Source organism: Pristis pectinata, chromosome 28, assembly GCF_009764475.1.
Source record: "Pristis pectinata isolate sPriPec2 chromosome 28, sPriPec2.1.pri, whole genome shotgun sequence".
In the NCBI taxonomy this organism is placed as follows: domain Eukaryota; kingdom Metazoa; phylum Chordata; class Chondrichthyes; order Rhinopristiformes; family Pristidae; genus Pristis; species Pristis pectinata.
In genome coordinates this window covers 26,090,658-26,108,349 of record NC_067432.1, presented here as the reverse complement: position 1 = coordinate 26,108,349, position 17,692 = coordinate 26,090,658, and the positions used below count along the sequence as shown (strand labels likewise).

General features: G+C 41.0%; 1 protein-coding gene across 8 annotated transcripts in view; it reads right to left on the bottom strand.

Annotated features, from left to right (window-relative positions):
* Nucleotides 1–17,692, bottom strand: part of arnt2 (aryl-hydrocarbon receptor nuclear translocator 2) — a 262,293-nt gene that overhangs the window by 91,804 nt on the left and 152,797 nt on the right. For all 8 annotated transcript variants that reach the window (XM_052040356.1, XM_052040351.1, XM_052040353.1 and 5 more), the window contains one exon: nt 8,980–9,131. In XM_052040356.1, the coding sequence (XP_051896316.1) occupies nt 8,980–9,131 (152 nt within the window). The remainder of the gene's footprint in view (nt 1–8,979; nt 9,132–17,692) is intronic.

The window sequence follows — 17,692 nt, the reverse complement described above, 5'->3', positions numbered from 1 at the left end:
GGGGAGATTAAATGGGATTAGTGTAGGGTTAGTGTTAATGGGTGCTTCATGGTTGGCAATGTACTCAGTGGGCTGAAGGGCCTGTTTCCATGCTCTATGACTATCACATTGCTCTCTTTATGACAAGAGAGAATGGAAGGAGACTGAGACACAATTACGGAATAATAAGTCAGTGAATGTCCCCTTAGGAATTTCACATGTGAGTAAATAAATGTTACAATTACATGATGGTGTTTGCTTTATTCTAAATATATAGTGACATTGTTCTAAATACATGCTTTATTCTAAGTACGTATTTGTTGAATGTGGCATTTCAGTTTTCTTCCTTATTGGTGGAGTCTTTGAGTTGTTTTGCTTTGGTCACTATTAATGTGGCTTTTTGGATTAAAAACTTGCTTCACAAAATGTTGCAGCAAATAAAGTAATACAACTGTCATGAAAATTCATTCTTATTCCACGTTAACATTTGAAATTCAACCATCAACAATATGCGTCTCAACTTTAACTACCCAGTTGCCTATCTAGTCTTCCAACTTTCTGATTGTCTGCTCCCTGCTCAAGATTAAATCAATCCTTCAATTTCTACCTCCTTTGTATATCTATTTGGAGAACACCTAAGTTAACATCAGAAATGATGAAGTAATGTGTTCTTGCATTTTGTGTCTGTAATCAGTGAAAACCAAAATACTGCAGATGCTAGAAATTTGAAGTAAAAACAAAATGCTGGAGATATTCTGCAGGTCTGGCAGCATCTGTGGAGAGGCCATCAGAGTCAATGTTTCAGGCCAATGATCCTTCATTGCCCAATGAGCAGATAAACCTACCCTCATCACCACACACATCCAACATCCCAAGACCTGATTTGAAGAATGTAGTGTGGAAGAACAAAAATTCAGTTCCTCTCTGCCCTGACACTTTCTCCCTTCCATCACTCTGCATCTGGCTTTTGCTCTATTCATGCTCTCCCTCTGGGCTCCAGCTCTGATCTGCGAAGAAAGGTTAATGCAGAAAAATGAACTGAAGGAAGTTGACAGCAGGCAGAGACTGCTAGAATAATAATAATAGCCAGAAGCAGTGAAAGTTTTATAGAATTGAATGAGAGTATGCAAAATATGATACTGCAATGGCAGTTATTTTGGGAATTTTAGGATACTGGATATGCAACATTAGATTGCTAGATAAGCATATGGAGGAATTTAAAATAGAGGGATATGGGGGAGGTAGAGGTTAGATAGTCTTAGGCGAGGTTTAAAGGTCGGCATAACATTGTGGGCCGAAGGGCCTGTATTGTGCTGTACTGTTCTATGATAATACCAACAATGGGAATATGCAGCAGGCAGACTGCAACATCCATTAGTGTGCAAGCTAGTGCTGCAAAGTGGGAGTTCAACTCAGCAGCTAATGCAATCACATTCAGAGGCTGAACACCCATCAGCAGAACAATTTACAGCATTCATTTAGTCCTTGCAGGTTATTTGTTGTCTGCTTCAATTAAGTCAAACAGTACGGAAACAGACCCGTTAGCCCACCAGGTCTGTGCTGACCATCAAACATCCATGATTGACAAAATCTCGAATCTGAAACGTTAACTCTGTTTCTCTTTCCACTGATGCTGCCTGACCTGTTTAGTGTTTCCAGCATTTTCCATGGGAGGAAACCAGAGTACTGGGAGGAAACTCAGGTAGCCATAATAAGAACATGGAAACTCCATACAGACAGCACCAGAGGTCAGGACTGAACTTGGGTCACTGGAGCTGAGAGGCAACAGCTCTACTAGTTGTGCCACTTCCTTTAAGTTTCTAGGATCTGGAGTTTGTGATGTGTATTAAGGTTTAAACCATTTTGTCTTATTTTATAGTTACAACCACTCAGAAGAATACCATTTAACCCACTGGGTCCATGCTGTCTCCCAGGGAAGAATCCCACTAGTCTCATTTTTTCTCTCCTTATTTTCCTGTACACCTGCAACTTATTTTCTCTCACACGTCCATCAAATCCCTTTGATTCTTTTTGCCATTATTTTATATGAAAAGGTAATTTACAATAGCCAACAAACCACCAACACATCTTTGGGATGAAATTCATGATGAGAATGTGCAAATGCAACACAGACCATAAGGATAATGCCTGGGTCACTGGTACTGAGAGGCAGGAGCACCAACTGTTGTGTCAACCATGCCACCCATTATATTCAAGCTCATCTACAAACCAGTTGCTCTTGGGCCTGGGAGCCTTTGTAGGCATTTCCCTTGGAATGCAGCTTGGCTGGAGAATGAGCAGAGGGCATGCTGAGCAGGGCAAGCTGCTGGAGAAAGAGAAGGACATCACTAAGCTCCATAGCTGTCCTGACCCACTGTTTTCTGCAACTAGAAGTCCTCCTGTCTCTCTGTGGACACAGCACATTTCACCCATCCACCTTTACATCGCACCCATCCATCTTACCACCAATGCTGACACTGCAATTCAGAATATCATTAAGCTTGCTCCCTTTTGCATGCACCATGAATTTTCCGACTCTTCATAATCACCTCTGTGAAATCTTCTGTCACTTGCTAAACCATGACGTATTGCTTATTTAAAGTGTACAGGTTGGCTTATGAAGTACACAGTGTATTTAGCTGACATTGCTCATGAAATTGGGCCTCCTACAGAGGTGTTAAAGGTTAGTGCTATCTGTATTCAGTATAAATTTGGTGCACCATCTGTCTTAGGTTGACTAAACACCATTTCTCAGGGGCAAGCCAATTAACCCCAAGATTCAAAGAGTGCAACTCAGGCAGAGAGAGATCATCTTGACAGAAAGAATAGGGGAAACTGCAATAGTAGTAGAAATCTGGTCTATATGTGATTTCAAACCCAACCTATGTGGGTGACTCTTAAATGTTCTCTGAAAGAGTCTATTACTTTCACACTCAATGTTGAACTGGAGAGGTTCAAGATAGAAGCAGTAAAGTATAACTAAAGCACATGAGGTGATATCATGTTTAAAGAGCATCTCAAAGAAAAGTAGGTGGAGATGTGGGGAACCTTAAGGGAGAGAATTGCAGAGCCTGGGGGCTGGACTCCTGAAGACACAGCTGTGAATGGAGGGACAAAGTGCATAAGAACGCAGAACTGGAGAAGCACAGAATCCTTGTCAGGCCGACACTGGGCAAAGTAAGGCTAAGGAGGGAACTTAAAACAGTAGTGTGAATTTTAAAATAGAATCATTGTTGGCACGTCGGCCAATTTAGTTCAGTGAACAGGACTCTGAATTAGAAAACAAGCAGCAGAATTTTGGGTGAGTTCAGAGTGATGTATGGTGCAAAATAGAAAAGAACTGAGATAGCCGAGTCTGAGACCACTAGAGTATGAATAAGGGTTTCAGATGGTTTGAAGCAAAGGCAGAAACAGTGATTTGGTAAACTGGCCAAGTCTCCTTTAGCCATTGATGTTTGCCACCCAGAAAGCACAATGCATTATAAAACCAGACTGAGCTCAAAGCAGAGATCTGAAGTGTGGCTTCAAAAGCCTATAATCTGTACAGACTCTTTAAGAGACAATGCCAAGTCCCTGATGAGAAATAAAATGGAGTATGGATAGCATATAATAAAAAAGGCACTCCACATCTCAAACTAGCCATGAGCGAAAGATAATGCCCCTTAAGAGAGGTAATCTGCTTTCTTTACCTGATCTGGCCTATATGCGACTCCAAAACTCACCCCATGTGGTCAACTTTTAAAAGCCCTTTGAAATGGTCTATTATCACAACATTCAATAATGTTGAACTGAGAAGGTTCAAGAAAGCAGCTTACCACTACTATCTCAAGGGTAATTAGGGATGGACAATACATTCTGGTCTTGCCAGCAAGGCTCAGAAGAATGAATAAATAAAAATAAGCTAGTACAGTATAGGATAGGATAGTGAAGAAGGTTGTCAAAGGATACAGCAGAATATAGATCAGTTGCAGATATGAGCGAAGAAATAGTAGATGTAATTTATTCCAGGCAAGTGTAAGGTGTTGCACTTTGGAAGGTCAAATTTAAGGCAAAGTATATAGCAAGTAGCAGGATCCTTAGAAGCACTGATGTACAGGGGGACCTTGGGGTCCAAATCCATAGCTCCCTGAAAGTGGCAACACAAGTAGATAGAGTGGTAAAGAAGACATATGGCATGCTTGCCTTCATCGGTCAGGACATTGAGTATAACAGTCAGGAAGTCATGTTGCAGCTGTAAAAAATTTTGGTTAGGCCACATTAGTAATATTGTGTGCAGTTCTGGTCGCCCCATTGCAGGAAGAACGTGGAGACTTTGGAGAGGGTGCAGAAGGTGTTCACCTGGATGCTGCCTGGGTTAGAGAATGTTAGCTGTAAGAAGAGGTTGAACAGACTTGGACTGTTTTCTCTGGAGGGTTGGAGGCTGAGGGAAGACCTGATGGAGGTTTATAAAACTATGACAGACATAGATAGGGTAGACAGTCAGAGTCTTTCTCCCCCAGGGTGGAAATGTCAAATACTAGAGGACATAACTTTAAGATGAGAGGTGGAAAGTTTAAAGGAGATGTGCGGGGTAAGTTTTTTTTATATACAGAGAACGTTAGGTGCCTGGACACGCTGCCGGGGGAGGTGGAGGAATCAGACACAATAGTGGTGTTTAAGAGGCACTTAGGCACATGAACATGCAAGGAATGGACAGGCAGATGGATTTAGTTTAATTTGGCATCATGATCAGCACAGACATCTTGAGCCAAAGGGCCCATTCCTGTGCTATACTGTTCTATGTACATCTACTAGTTGTTTTCTTCAAAAATATGTTGCTATCAAAATACAAATGCATTTAACATTTCTTGTCTGATGCAACTTTAATGAACCACAGAGGCTAACGCAAGATTAAACATATTCAAAATGTCAATCTGCTTGTCATATTCTCGTGGACTGTTGAACTTTTCGAATTTTATATGATGAGTCACAATTTTATCTGCAATCAATTAAAGTAACCCTATCATACTGCTACCATTAAAATGTTATATCACGTAACAAAGAATACTCAAAGCCAATTATTTTGAATTCCCATTCTGTCAAAGTGGTCCAAAAGGCATGCAATAATTACCACAACTGTTGGTTAAACCAAGAGACCAGGTTTAGGAGGCTGGGGCCAATGTAGTTTAGTTCAATGGGATTTAAAGAAATAACGTTGTTGTCAATAGATATTTTAAACACATTGCTGATATGTAAATATTTTGATGGAGCCTATTACAAACAAGTCAAGGGAGAAGGGAATATTTTTGTGATGTACAAAATGAGTTGTTTTTACTTATTTTGTCAAGATGGATAATTATTAGTGAAATTATTGTAAATTCCTCCACATAAAATAAACATACGTTTCAAATTAAGATGAAAGATACTCAGTTCTAATGAAGGGTCTTCGGTCTGAAACATTAACTCTGTTTCTCTTTTCACAGATGCTACCTGACCTGCTGAATATTTCCAGCATTTTCTGTTTTTATTTCAGATCACCGATATCTGCAGTTTTTTGATTTCCATGTCACGTTGTTTGTGGATTCGTGTTGTCTTCTTCCCTAAGCTCAACTACTGCCAAATTCAAAATGCAGGCAAATTAATACTAAAAGACATTTCTACTGTGAATGATTACAGCAAAAGGAATTAACCTGACTACATAATCTTCATGGCAACAAAGCAGTAAGGAAGATCAGGTCACAGAATGTTCCAATGATAGGTCAGTATATACTCAACCTGTCATAAATCATTAAATTGTTGTTTTATTTTATGGCACATTCAAACCTCAGGCATGCAGCTCATGACTGGGCTTTAAAAATTCAGGGTGTCAGTTGTCTTGAGTTATTTTTATGCCAAGATTCTAATTACAGAGAATTATTGAGAGGTGATGAACTGCACGTTTTAAAATACATTTAATTAAATGATTTGAGGTCAAAACTACTCTTATATTAAATACCATCCTGAACAGACAGAAGATGTAACAGTATCTTCTTGCACAGAATTAATGATGATTAGGATAATTATTATTCCTCAGGTCATGCATTCTGTAAGCTAGAAAGGAAATTAATATAAATTTATATCAATAATGATAGATATTCCTTTAGAGCACATCATCAATCTGTTGCATGAGAAAACAATGCAAATCTGTAATAATTTTTGGCAAATAAGCTGTGAAAAATATCCATATACAGTATCACTCAGGTTGACATATAACAAAATAGAAATGCAAGAGCAGAGCCACTGTCAACATCAAGAAATACCATGAATAGAACAACATAAGAGTTGTGCAGTTCAGAAACAGGCCCTTCAGCCCACCACATCCATGCTGACCTTTATGCCCATCCACACTAATCCCATTTGCCTGCATTAGCTCCATATCCTCCTATGCCTTGCCTATTTAAATGCCTGTCTAAATGTCTCTTAAACAGGGTGACCTCCGGCAACATGTTCCAGATATCATCTACTCTCAATGTGAAAAACATTCCTCTCAAATCCCCTTTAAAACATCTTCCTCCCACCTTAAACCTATACCATGGGAAAAGATCCTATCTACCTTGTCTATGCTCCTTATAATTTATATGCCTCTATCAGTTCACCCCTTAGCCTCCTTTGCTCCAAGGAAAACAAGCCCAGCCTATCCCTTCTCTCCCCATAACTGGTCCAATCGAGGCAACTTCTTGGTGAATTTCCTCTGCACAACCACGTCTTTCCTATAGTGTAGTGACCTGAAATGGACACAATACTCCAAGTGCAGCCTAACCAGCGTTTTGCAAAGTTGCAACATAACATGCCAATGCTCGCATTCTATGGCCTGACCTATGAAGGCAAGCATGCCATATGCCTTCTTCCCCACCCTTTCCACCTGTGTTGCCACTTTCAGGGAACTATGCATTTGAACCCCATGGTCCCTCTGTTCATAACAGTTAGTGCCCTACCATTTACTGTATATGTCCTACCCTTACACAAGATGACACAGGAGATAAATAACGAGCACACAGAATCAAAGAGGACCAAAAGGAACAGCTAAGAAGGCATGTGCTCAGATTGACAGGCAATGGATGATGACTGGTAATTAAAGCCTTGTTCAATGGAGAAAACTCACAATTCAGGATAATTCAAATTGTGCCTAATCCAAACTCAGATGAAGAGTATGACTATGGGCAGCATGTTGGCATTCTTCCTGCACAAAATGCCTGAAGGATCCAAAGTTGGCTCTCTCCTATCCTCATCTATCTTTTTAGTGCCTTCAGCTTTAGGGAGAGGTTCTGCCTCCATAATCACACTAATTACAACAGCCTCAACTCTTCCTCAGGTTCCTCAAGTCTATGACTAATTCTACTCAGCCAAATTCCACTTTCTAGCACCAGGTCTGAAGCCCTGCAATTTATGGTTCTTCAAGCACACGTACTTGTCTTTTAAATAAAATGAAGCTTTCTGCCTCTCCCACCCATTCAGGCTCCTACCACCCTCTGGTTGAAAATATTTTTCCTCAGCTCCCCTCTAGTCCTTCTATCTGTTACTTTATATCTATCTCTTGGTTTTTGACCTCTCTGCTAAAGGAAATAACTCCAACCTATTTACTTTATCTAAGCCCCTAATAACTTAATACATCCCTATTAAATTTCCCCTTGGCTTTCTCTGTTCCAAAGAAAACAACACTAGCTCATTATTCTTTCCAGACATCTGCTATCCTCTTCCTTTCTTGCAGTAAAGGTCATGGGCTTTGGAGGCGTTGCCAGAGGAGCCTAGATGAATAACAGTAATTCTTATTGGAGATGGTACACACTGCAGCCAGGGTATAGCAGGGATGCAGGTGATGGGATGGTGGATCAGTTGCCAATCGATCAGGCTGCTTTGACCTGGATGGTATTGAGCTTCTCAAGAGTTGTTGATGGTGCACTCAACCAGGCAAGGAGTATTCCATCACACTCTTAGATGATAGAAAGACCTTGGGTGTCAGGAGTCTCTCACCATAGGGTGCCTAGCAACTAACATGCTCTGGTAGCCATAGTTATTACGTGGCTAGTCCACTGAAATTTCTGATTAATGATGACTCCTATAATGTTGATGGGGTTAGGTGGAGCAAGAAACATAACAATGGCAACATCATGGAATATCAGGAGTAGGTGGCTGTACTCCCTTTTGTTGGAGGTGTACATTGATTGGCACTTTTGTGGCTCGAATGTTACTTGTCTATGTTAGCAGCCCATGGCTGCACATTGTCCTGGTATTGCTGCATTCAGAGCTGGACTGTTTCACTTCCTGAAGAGATTCAATTGTGCAATTATGAGTGGACATCTTTACTTCTGACCTTATGATGCAAGGACTGGTTTAGTCCAGACTTCTGAATGGTTGAGACTGAATTGCAGATGTGAAACAGTAAATGTTGGAAACACTCAGCAGGTCAGGCAGCATCTGTTGAGAGAGAAACAGCCAACGTTTCAGGTCCTGGACCCTTCTTCAGAAATTGGAAAGAGACAAGTTAGTTTTCGGCAGGGAGAGGGATGGGGAGAACAAAGGAAATATCTTTGATAGAATGAGACCAGATAACCTGACGTTGCAGTAAAGGAGCAGTTTCACATTTAGATATGCCTGATAGTGTTCCCGGCACATCCCTCTGTGTTTCTGTTTGAACCAGGAACAGCAATAGAAAAATGAGGTTTCAGCTATATTGCCGCATTGTGCATCAACTTGTCCATGAAAGCTCATGGAACTTAAACATTGCTTGCTGTATCTGCATGCTGTTTCATGCATAAGGACTCCTTGATCCCTCTGAACAAACAGAAGGCTCTGGCTTGCATGCACCAGTAAATTTTGACTCATTGTCCTCTGGTATGCCCAATAAAGGAAGATGAACCAAATATTTAAAGAATAAACCCATCCTGATGTCTTCACCTTAAATGCGAACCAAGCCTGTAATTCACTTTTGACTGGCCCATTTACCTATATCACAAATGAGCACTTTTTTTTAATTACACTTACTTTACATTTGTGTTGGTGCAGATGATATATTCAATTTCATCTGAGTAGGGATTCTGGAAAGTAAAACTGCTTGTCCGTATCCATAACCATTCCCTGCTTTTTGTTCGAAAACGGTACATCACTGATAGGACTTGCCCTTTCAATTTCACAACCTTGGGGAAAAATAGAAATAATTATTAGAGATATGGCATTCAAGATTAATGAACATGAAACTAATGGATGCTTTATGATATAGATTTACTGTACTAAACTTGATTGTCTTTGCACATGACCTTGGTAAAGCCTCACTTTAAATGCTGTGCACAGATTTACTCTCCTCACATTCTCATTGAAACTAAATTTGCTGATGAAATAAAGGTAGGTGGCAAAAAAAGTTGTGAGGAGAATTCAGGGAGTTTATAAAAGGATCGGGATAGGTTAAGCAAGTGGGCAAAAATTTGTTGGACTGACTATAATGTGGAGACATCAAGTTACCTACTTTGGTAGGAAGGATAGAAAAGCAGAATATGGTACAAATGCTGCTGTGCTGAGGGATCCTGGAAGCTTTTGTACGTGAAACAGCAGGCAGATAGAGCAAGAATTAAGAATTGAAATGGAAAGTTGGCCTTTATTGAAAAGAAATGGGGCATAAAAATTATGCTAAAGTGGACAAGCCATTGTTGAGACCACACCTGGAACACTGCATATAGATTTTGTGTCCTTATTTAAGGAGAGGATAGGTTATTATTGGAGGCAGCTCAGAGAAGGTACACTAAGCTGATTGTTGGCATGAAGGCATTGTCTTATGAGGAAAGATTCAGTAGGCTGGGCTTATATTCATTGATGTTTAGAAGAATGAGAGGTAATCTTATTAAAATATACAAGGTTCAGAGAAGACAAGACAAATGCTTAGAAAATAGTTCCTTTTTTGGAGGGACCTAAAACTAGGGGGAATACCTTCAGGACAAAGGGACAGCAATTTGAGATGGCGTACTAAACATAAAACTGCAGATGCTGGAATCTGAAACAAGAACAAAATGCTGGGAGAACTCAGCCAATCAAGCAGCATCTGTGGAAAGAGAATCCAGTTAATGTTTCCGGTCAGTTACCCTTGTTCAGAACTGGGAGAGAATGCAGGGTTTACAGTTTTCAAAGCAGAACTGGGTGGAGGAGTGAGATGCAAAACAAAAGACCACATGGACTAAGAAGCTCAGTCCGCAGGGATGATCCTGAGCTTCCTGCTGCGTGCCACTTTAGTTCTCAATCCCACTCCCAGTCTGACCTGTGTGTCTGCGGCCTCCTCCACTGACCTCGTGAGATCCAATGTAAGCCAGATGAAAAACATTTTACCTTTCATCTAGACACTTTGCCACCCTCTGGAACAAACAACGAATTCTCCAACTTCAGGTAAATACATCCCTCGTTTCCCTGTTTTAAGCTGTTTCTTTTTTAGGTTTCGCAGCAGATCATATGGTTGTGGATGCAGTACAGAGTGTCCATGTTGTGGCACACAAGGCATCATAATTTTATGGCTCTATGGGCCACGGGGTAATTTCAAGCTTCTCAATGTCTGGATGTGACTGTGCCACTGATTTGATTTGATCTGCTAATGCTGCCGTTTTCAATTCCAATAATTTCTGAGCTCTTTTCAGATATGTAGCTCTCAGACACGTTGGAAGCAGCAGCTATGAATGATGAACCAACTTAGCAAAGTTGCAACACAGGACATCATATGTTGTACTTCAAAATCAATCACACAGCTGACAGAGCTAATCTCATTCACACTCATTGTAACAAATCAAAGACAGCTCTGTAATCCTGCCACATCTAACTGTGAATGGTGGGAGGAGCAGGCACCAAGAACATCCTCCTCCTCAGAGATGACAGACTCCACATGTGAGTGCTGAAATAGAAACAGGACATTCTGGGGGCTGCTTTTGGTGTCATCTAAGAGAGGGAAACGAATGCTTGTTAATCAGAGCTGACCTGCCTGGAGGAGTGTAGACAGGGGAAGATGAATAAGGGTGATTAGAGAGAGATAAAAACTTGCTGGAGCTGTGAAATGCTGAGCATTGAAGATGCCAGAAAAGGGAAATCAAAGAGAATGTGGAAATATTCAGCAGATCAGGCAGGATCTGTGGAGAGAGAAAAAGCTGACAATATTACAGATGTTGACTTTACATCAGAACAGGTTAGTTGGCTGCTTAACCTGTTTTTACCTCAGAGTTTGAATGTGTGCAGTTCTATTTTTATTTTGGATTTCCAGAATCAGTAGTGTTTTTTTACTTTTAAATTGCAAGCACCTGCAACATTAACTCAGTTTTTCTATCCATTGAGGCTACCTGACGTGCTGATTATTTCCAGAATTCACTTTTACTTCCGTTTTCCAGCATCTGCTGTATCCTGCATCTCACAGTTCTAGCATTTGCATTTTCCTTATTCATCTCCTTCTGGACAGATCAGTTATGATTAACCATCCTTCATCCTTAGATGGCATGAAAACAATTGTGTCACCTGGACAGCTTTCGTCTCCACGCTCTCACAGATATTCACTTTGCTCTCCTTATCCCTTCCCCTCTCTGCAACTTCAAACAAGGTTGTTTTCTCACTTTTCTGTTCTTGATGAAGGGTCTGCCTCCCCTTCTCCACAAGTGCAGCCTGACTTGTTGCTTATCCCCAGCATTTTCTGTTTTTATTTCAGAATTTCAATGTGAATGCTGAAGACAAGCCTGAAGTACCTGCAATCATGTTCAGTCGGAAGTGCCAGGGAGAGATGACCCATCTCAGCTTTCTCCTGAGATCCCACTATTCTGCCTTGGAAATAGATTTTTATTCCTCCTTTGTCACTGGATATAAATGTCGGGATTTCCTCCCTAACAGAACTGTGGGAGCAGCTTCAGCAGAAAAAGTCTGCAGTGTTTCAAGGTGACTTACCACCAATTTCTCAAGGACAACTGGGGATGGGGAATAAATGCAGCCCTTATTGACAACACCAATGTCACATACATGATTTAAAAATGTAACTGATGGTTATTACAGAATCATCGAGCAATACAGCATGGATAGAGGCCCTTTGGCCCAACGAGTCCATGACAACCATGGTGCCCACCCATCTAGTCCCAATTCCCTGTGCTCAGCCCATATCCCGCTAAGCCCTGCCCCTGCATGTACCTATCCAAGTGCTTCTTAAATGATGATATTGTACCTGCCTCAACCACTTCCTCTGGCAGCTCGTTCCATATACTCATCACCGTCTACGTGAAAAAGTTGCTCCTCTAGTCCCTTTTAAATTTTCCCCTCTCACCTTAAATCTATGCCCCCTGATCTTGGACTCCCCTACCCTGGGGAAAAGATGGCTACCATCCACCTTATCTATGCCCCTCATGATTTTATAAACCTCTATCAGATCACCCCTCATTCTCCTACGATCCAAGGAATGAAGAGCTAGCCTGGCCAACCTCTCCCTATAACTCAAGCCCTCTAGTCCTGGCAACATCCTCATAAATCTTTTCTGCACTTTTACCAGTTTAACCACATCTTTCCTATAACAGGATGACCAAAACTGTACACAGTACTCCTAGTGTGGCCTCACCAATGACTTATACAACTGCAACATAATATCCCAACTCCTTTACCCAATGCCCTGACTGATGAAGGCCAGCGTGCTAAATGCCTTTTTCACCACCCTGTCTATCTGTGACGCCGCTTTCAACAAACTATGCACTTGTCCTCCTAGGTCCCTCTGTTCCATTACACTCCCTAGTCCACTACCATTCATAGTACAAGTCCTACTCTGGTTTGACTTTCCAAAATGCATCACCTCGCACTTATCTGTATTGAAATCCATTTGCCACTCCTCGGCCCACTTCCCTAACTGATCAAGATCCCCCTGTAATCTATGATAACCTTCTTCACTATCAACAACACCTCCTAATTTCAAGTCATCTGTAAACTTACTGATCAAGCCTTGTACATTTGTATCCAAATCATTTATATAAATAACGAATAACAAGGGTCCCAACACCAATCCCTGTGGCACACTACAAGTTACCACCCTCCATTCCAAGAAACAACCTTCAACCATCACCCTCTGCTTCCTACCTCGGAGCCAATTTTAAATTCACCTAATTAGCTCTCCCTGGATTCCATGGGACCTAACCTTCCAGACCAGCCTACCATGCGGGACCTTGTCAAAGGTCTTGTTGAAGACCAAATAGACAACATCCACTGCCCTATCCTCACCTACATTTTTGGTTACCTCTTCAAAAAACTCTAAAAGGTTCATCAAGCACGACTTTCCATGCACAAAGCTATGCTGACTCCTCTTAATCAGACTCTGTCTACCCAAATGCTGGCAGATCCTGTTCCTCAGAATTCCCTCCAGTAACTTCCCCACTAATATCTTTTATTTGTATGTTCAACTATACATTACTTCAAGAATAAATGATTTTCTAGTCAGCAGGAGTGAGTCCTGGCTGGTAGAAGTTAACCCAGAGAATCACTGATTAGCAGCGCGGCAAACAGGAAGTGAGCTTTCTCAACACTGAAGGGCCAGTAGGACACAATCCAAATTTGACTAATGGAAAAATGCAGTGCTGTGTAATGGAAAACAGAATGTGGGTCAACAGCTGACCTTATCTTCACCAATGATCTCTTGAGGAAGGGAGTGTTCACCGCGGGAAGGCACTCATCTCCACTACCAAATGACATGCCAGGAAACAAGCTCACAAGGCAGTTCAACACAGGCAAATCTGGAATGTCAAAGTCTAGTTGCTCACCATAGAAACTGGCAATTGATTTTCCAGGACAATTTCTTCTCCACCACATCTTTCCTGAACGTCTTTGGCTAAGACACCCCATTAATAAACGTTACTTATGTGAGTTCAGACAGTGAATGCTGGCAAACTATTTGGTTGAAGGGTTATCGATCCTCAAAGATACCACAATATCTGAAGACCTGGAACAGGAACTATCCAGCAACAGACTGGTGGCCACATAAGAACATCTATGACAGCAGGAGTCGGCCACACAGTCCTCTGTACCTGCACTGCCATTCAACGGGATCCTGGCTGATCATTTACCTCAGCACTATTTTCCTTTGCTAACCCCATATACCTAGATTTCCTTAATATCCAAAGATTTATCAATTTTTGTCTTGAATATACTCAGAAAATGACCTTTCACAGCTCCCTCAAGCAGAGAATTTCAACATCTGCTACATGCAGTTGTTTCTTCGTATCTCAGTCCTGAATGGCCAACCCCTTATTCTTTGACTGTGACCTCTGGTTATGGATTTGAGCACATCTTCTTCATGGGAATATATTCAATCTGCTATGGCCTCATCCATTCACTGTAACCGCTTTGCATCCTCCTCACAATCCACATTGCTAGCCAGTTAAATATCACCAGCACCAAACTTGGATTATTTATACTTGATCCCCTCATTCAAGTCATGGATATAGATTGTGAACAGTCAGGGCCTAACTTCAGTTCTCTAAATGCTGAGCTTTTGAAATCAATAAATAAATTGGAATCAGATTGAGAACTGAATACTAGAACTCCTTGGTAAATGGCCCAGATTTCTTGGGCCAATATTGATCAGCCAATAGGAAGAACTTGATCGTTCCTTCTGTGATAATTACCATTTTCTTAATCAAGATGGAAATTGTTTTAACAACTTATATTTCTGTGAAACTTTTAATGTAAGATGACACCAATATCTTTCAAATCAGAATCCACAAAAAGTCAGCAATCTACAGGATAGCCAGAGGACTTCTCCAAAGGCACATGGCCCCGCAGTGAGAGCACTGCACCAAACCCCTGTACGTTGTAGATAGCAGAGAGGCACTTGGACAGTATACTCACCTGCTCCAGAAGGTGCAGATTGTTACATAAAGCAAAAGTATGCTGATGCGGGATATCTGGAACATTAATTCTGTTTCTCTTTCCACAGATGCTGCCTGACCTGCTGAATGATTCCAGCATCTTCTGTTTTTTTTAATTTTAGTTAGTCATACAGTTGGCCCAGGTGAATTAACATTAATTGTATCTATCCCTCAGGTAACATATTACTTTCCATTTCTAATTCATAAATGATAAAGAAATGCAGTTTCAAAGAAATGCAGTTTCAAAGCCATGCCGTACAACGTGGACCAATGAGACTTTAAGCCTAGCATTTCCGTATAATCATCAGTGATAATTACGGTAACGTGAGATTCACTATCACAAGCTTTGTCTGGAAAGTGAACAAAATGACAGAAGGGAAAATAAAGGTTTTGCAAACAAAAGTCATGCAATGTAAACAGAGCTTCACAATAGCCTGTCAACAAATTCCATTGAATGTGAAAAGCTCTTCTATTGCAAATGCATTAATGAAAATTACATGCAATAAGAGGGAAAAAAGGAATTTTAAGTATAAAAACAATGACCAAAATGACTGAATTTTGCCCTAGAAAACCAACATATTGTTCTCATGGCAAATATCCTGAGACCTAAGAATCATCATTATGACTCGTGCCCTAAACATGACCATTAACTAAATATGTGTTTAGGAACTCATTAATACAAGTCAGCATTCAGCAGAACAGGCCTGCAGCTCAGTGAGATTCACAAGTCCTTTAGTCTAGCAAAACCATTAAAATTAATTATTCTTACTCAACAGGTCACCACAAAATACTATTAAATTGAAGGCATTCACTTAATTTGTAAGAATGCCCTTTCCGCTTCTCTTAAAAAATAATTGTTTTCGTAACGTAAGAACAAAAATAGAAGAGGTCATCCAGCCCTTTGTGGCTGCTCCACAACTCAATAAAATCATGGTGAACTTTTATCTTAGTATCATTTTCCTACCCTCACCCCCACCCTGATCCCCTTAAGATCCAAAAACTATCAATCTGTGTTCTAAATGTAATCAGTCACTGAACATCGACAGGCCTCTTGGGTAGAGAATTCCAAAGATTCACCACCCTCTGGGTGAAGAAATTTCTTCATATTGGTCTTGAATACCTGACCTTTATTTTTAGACTATGACTCCTGGTTCGAAACACCCTAACCTGGGGAAACATCATCCCTGCACCTACCTATCGAACTCCATAAGAATTGCTCTTTTGCCCTCGAGAAGGTGGTGGTGAGCTGCCTCCTTGAACTGCTGCGGTAATCTGGTGAAGGTATTCCCACACAGTGCTATTAGGGAGGTACAAATTTAAATCTAGGATTTAAGTGCAGTGATGATGAAGGACCAGCACTATATTTCCAAGTCAGGATGCTGTGTGACTTGGAGGGGAATTTGCAGGCAGAGGTATTCCCATGCAGCAGCTGCCCTTGTCCTCCTTAGTTGTTGAAGTCATAGGTTTGGGAGGTACTGGCTAAGTAGTCTTAGTAAATAATTGTAGTGGATTTTGTAGATGGTACAGAGTGCAGCCAGAGTGTGCTGGTGCTGGAGGAGGGAATGAAGGTTTAGGGTGCTAATCAAGTGCCAAGCAAACTGGCTGTTTTATCTTGGATAGTGTCGAACTTAAGAGTTATTGATGCTGCAGTCATCTAGGCAAGTGGAGAGCATTCCATTACATTCCTGACTTGTGCCTTGCAAATGACGCAAGTGCATTGACATGCCAGGAAAGTGAGTCACTAGCCACAAGACACACAAGTCTGATCTGCTCTTATAACCACAGTGTTTATGTGACTAGTCCAGTTGCGCTTCTGGTCAACAGTCAACAATAGTAATGCCATTGATTATCAGCTGTTAGATGCTCTCTTGTTGAGGATGGTCATGGCCTGGGACTTCTAGGACGCAAATGTTACTTGCCACCGAATGTACACTCAACAGGAGTGTACAGGCTTGAAACAGATGTTAAGATCACTCTGTTCTCAGACTGGGAACTAACAGTTGAGCAGGAAAAGGGCTCTCAGAATGGCAGAGCAGAGCAAGGAGATGCAAGTAGGTCAGTAAGATGAGCAAATGTTGAATGTTTTGACACAGAGCTGGAGAAGTCAGAAGTTGGGCTGCATGTGATTTGAAAGTGAAGATATTATAAACTGAAGGAACTCCCCCAAACCATGCCCCTTTAGGGAGGAAACTACAGCTCCACTTGTCTTATCCATCTTAATTAAGTGACTTCTTTTGTTCCCAGATTGATTACAAAACAGAGTTTCTTTTGGTTTTGAAAATTTGTGATTAAATGCTTGAAAAAAACTTTCCTTGACCAACACCCTTGAATGAACAGAAACCTACACCGCACCCTTTCACAGGGTCACAAAGGACACACAACTATGAGTACCCAGATCAAGGGCTTCCGATTACACCACAGATAAAACTGTTGATACTGTTCCCATGTTATTGTTGGCCCTGAGTATGCAACGCATAAATCCAAGTTTCCCACTGCAGTTCATATCTTTATCTCTCCTAGGAAAATAAATGTGCACGTGATGCTTACAGGTTCAAAACCAGATGTCCATCCGTTTTAAATTCCTCTCTTTCTCTTTGCATGTTATCAAATCTCTGATAATGTCAGCAGCTTAGGCGAGGTCAGATAGATGCAAGACAAAAGCATTATTCTACGTGTAGAATGAGAGGCTCAGATAAAATTTGTATTTTCTCGAGCTATACTGTAATGCCAGTGAAAACAACAATGCTGCACTCCAATCTAAGCATGGTGCTTTTACTGATAAGAGTGGTGCATAATGGGAAAACTGAAAGAGGTACATGCTAGATAATATAGTGCACAGATATTACTGG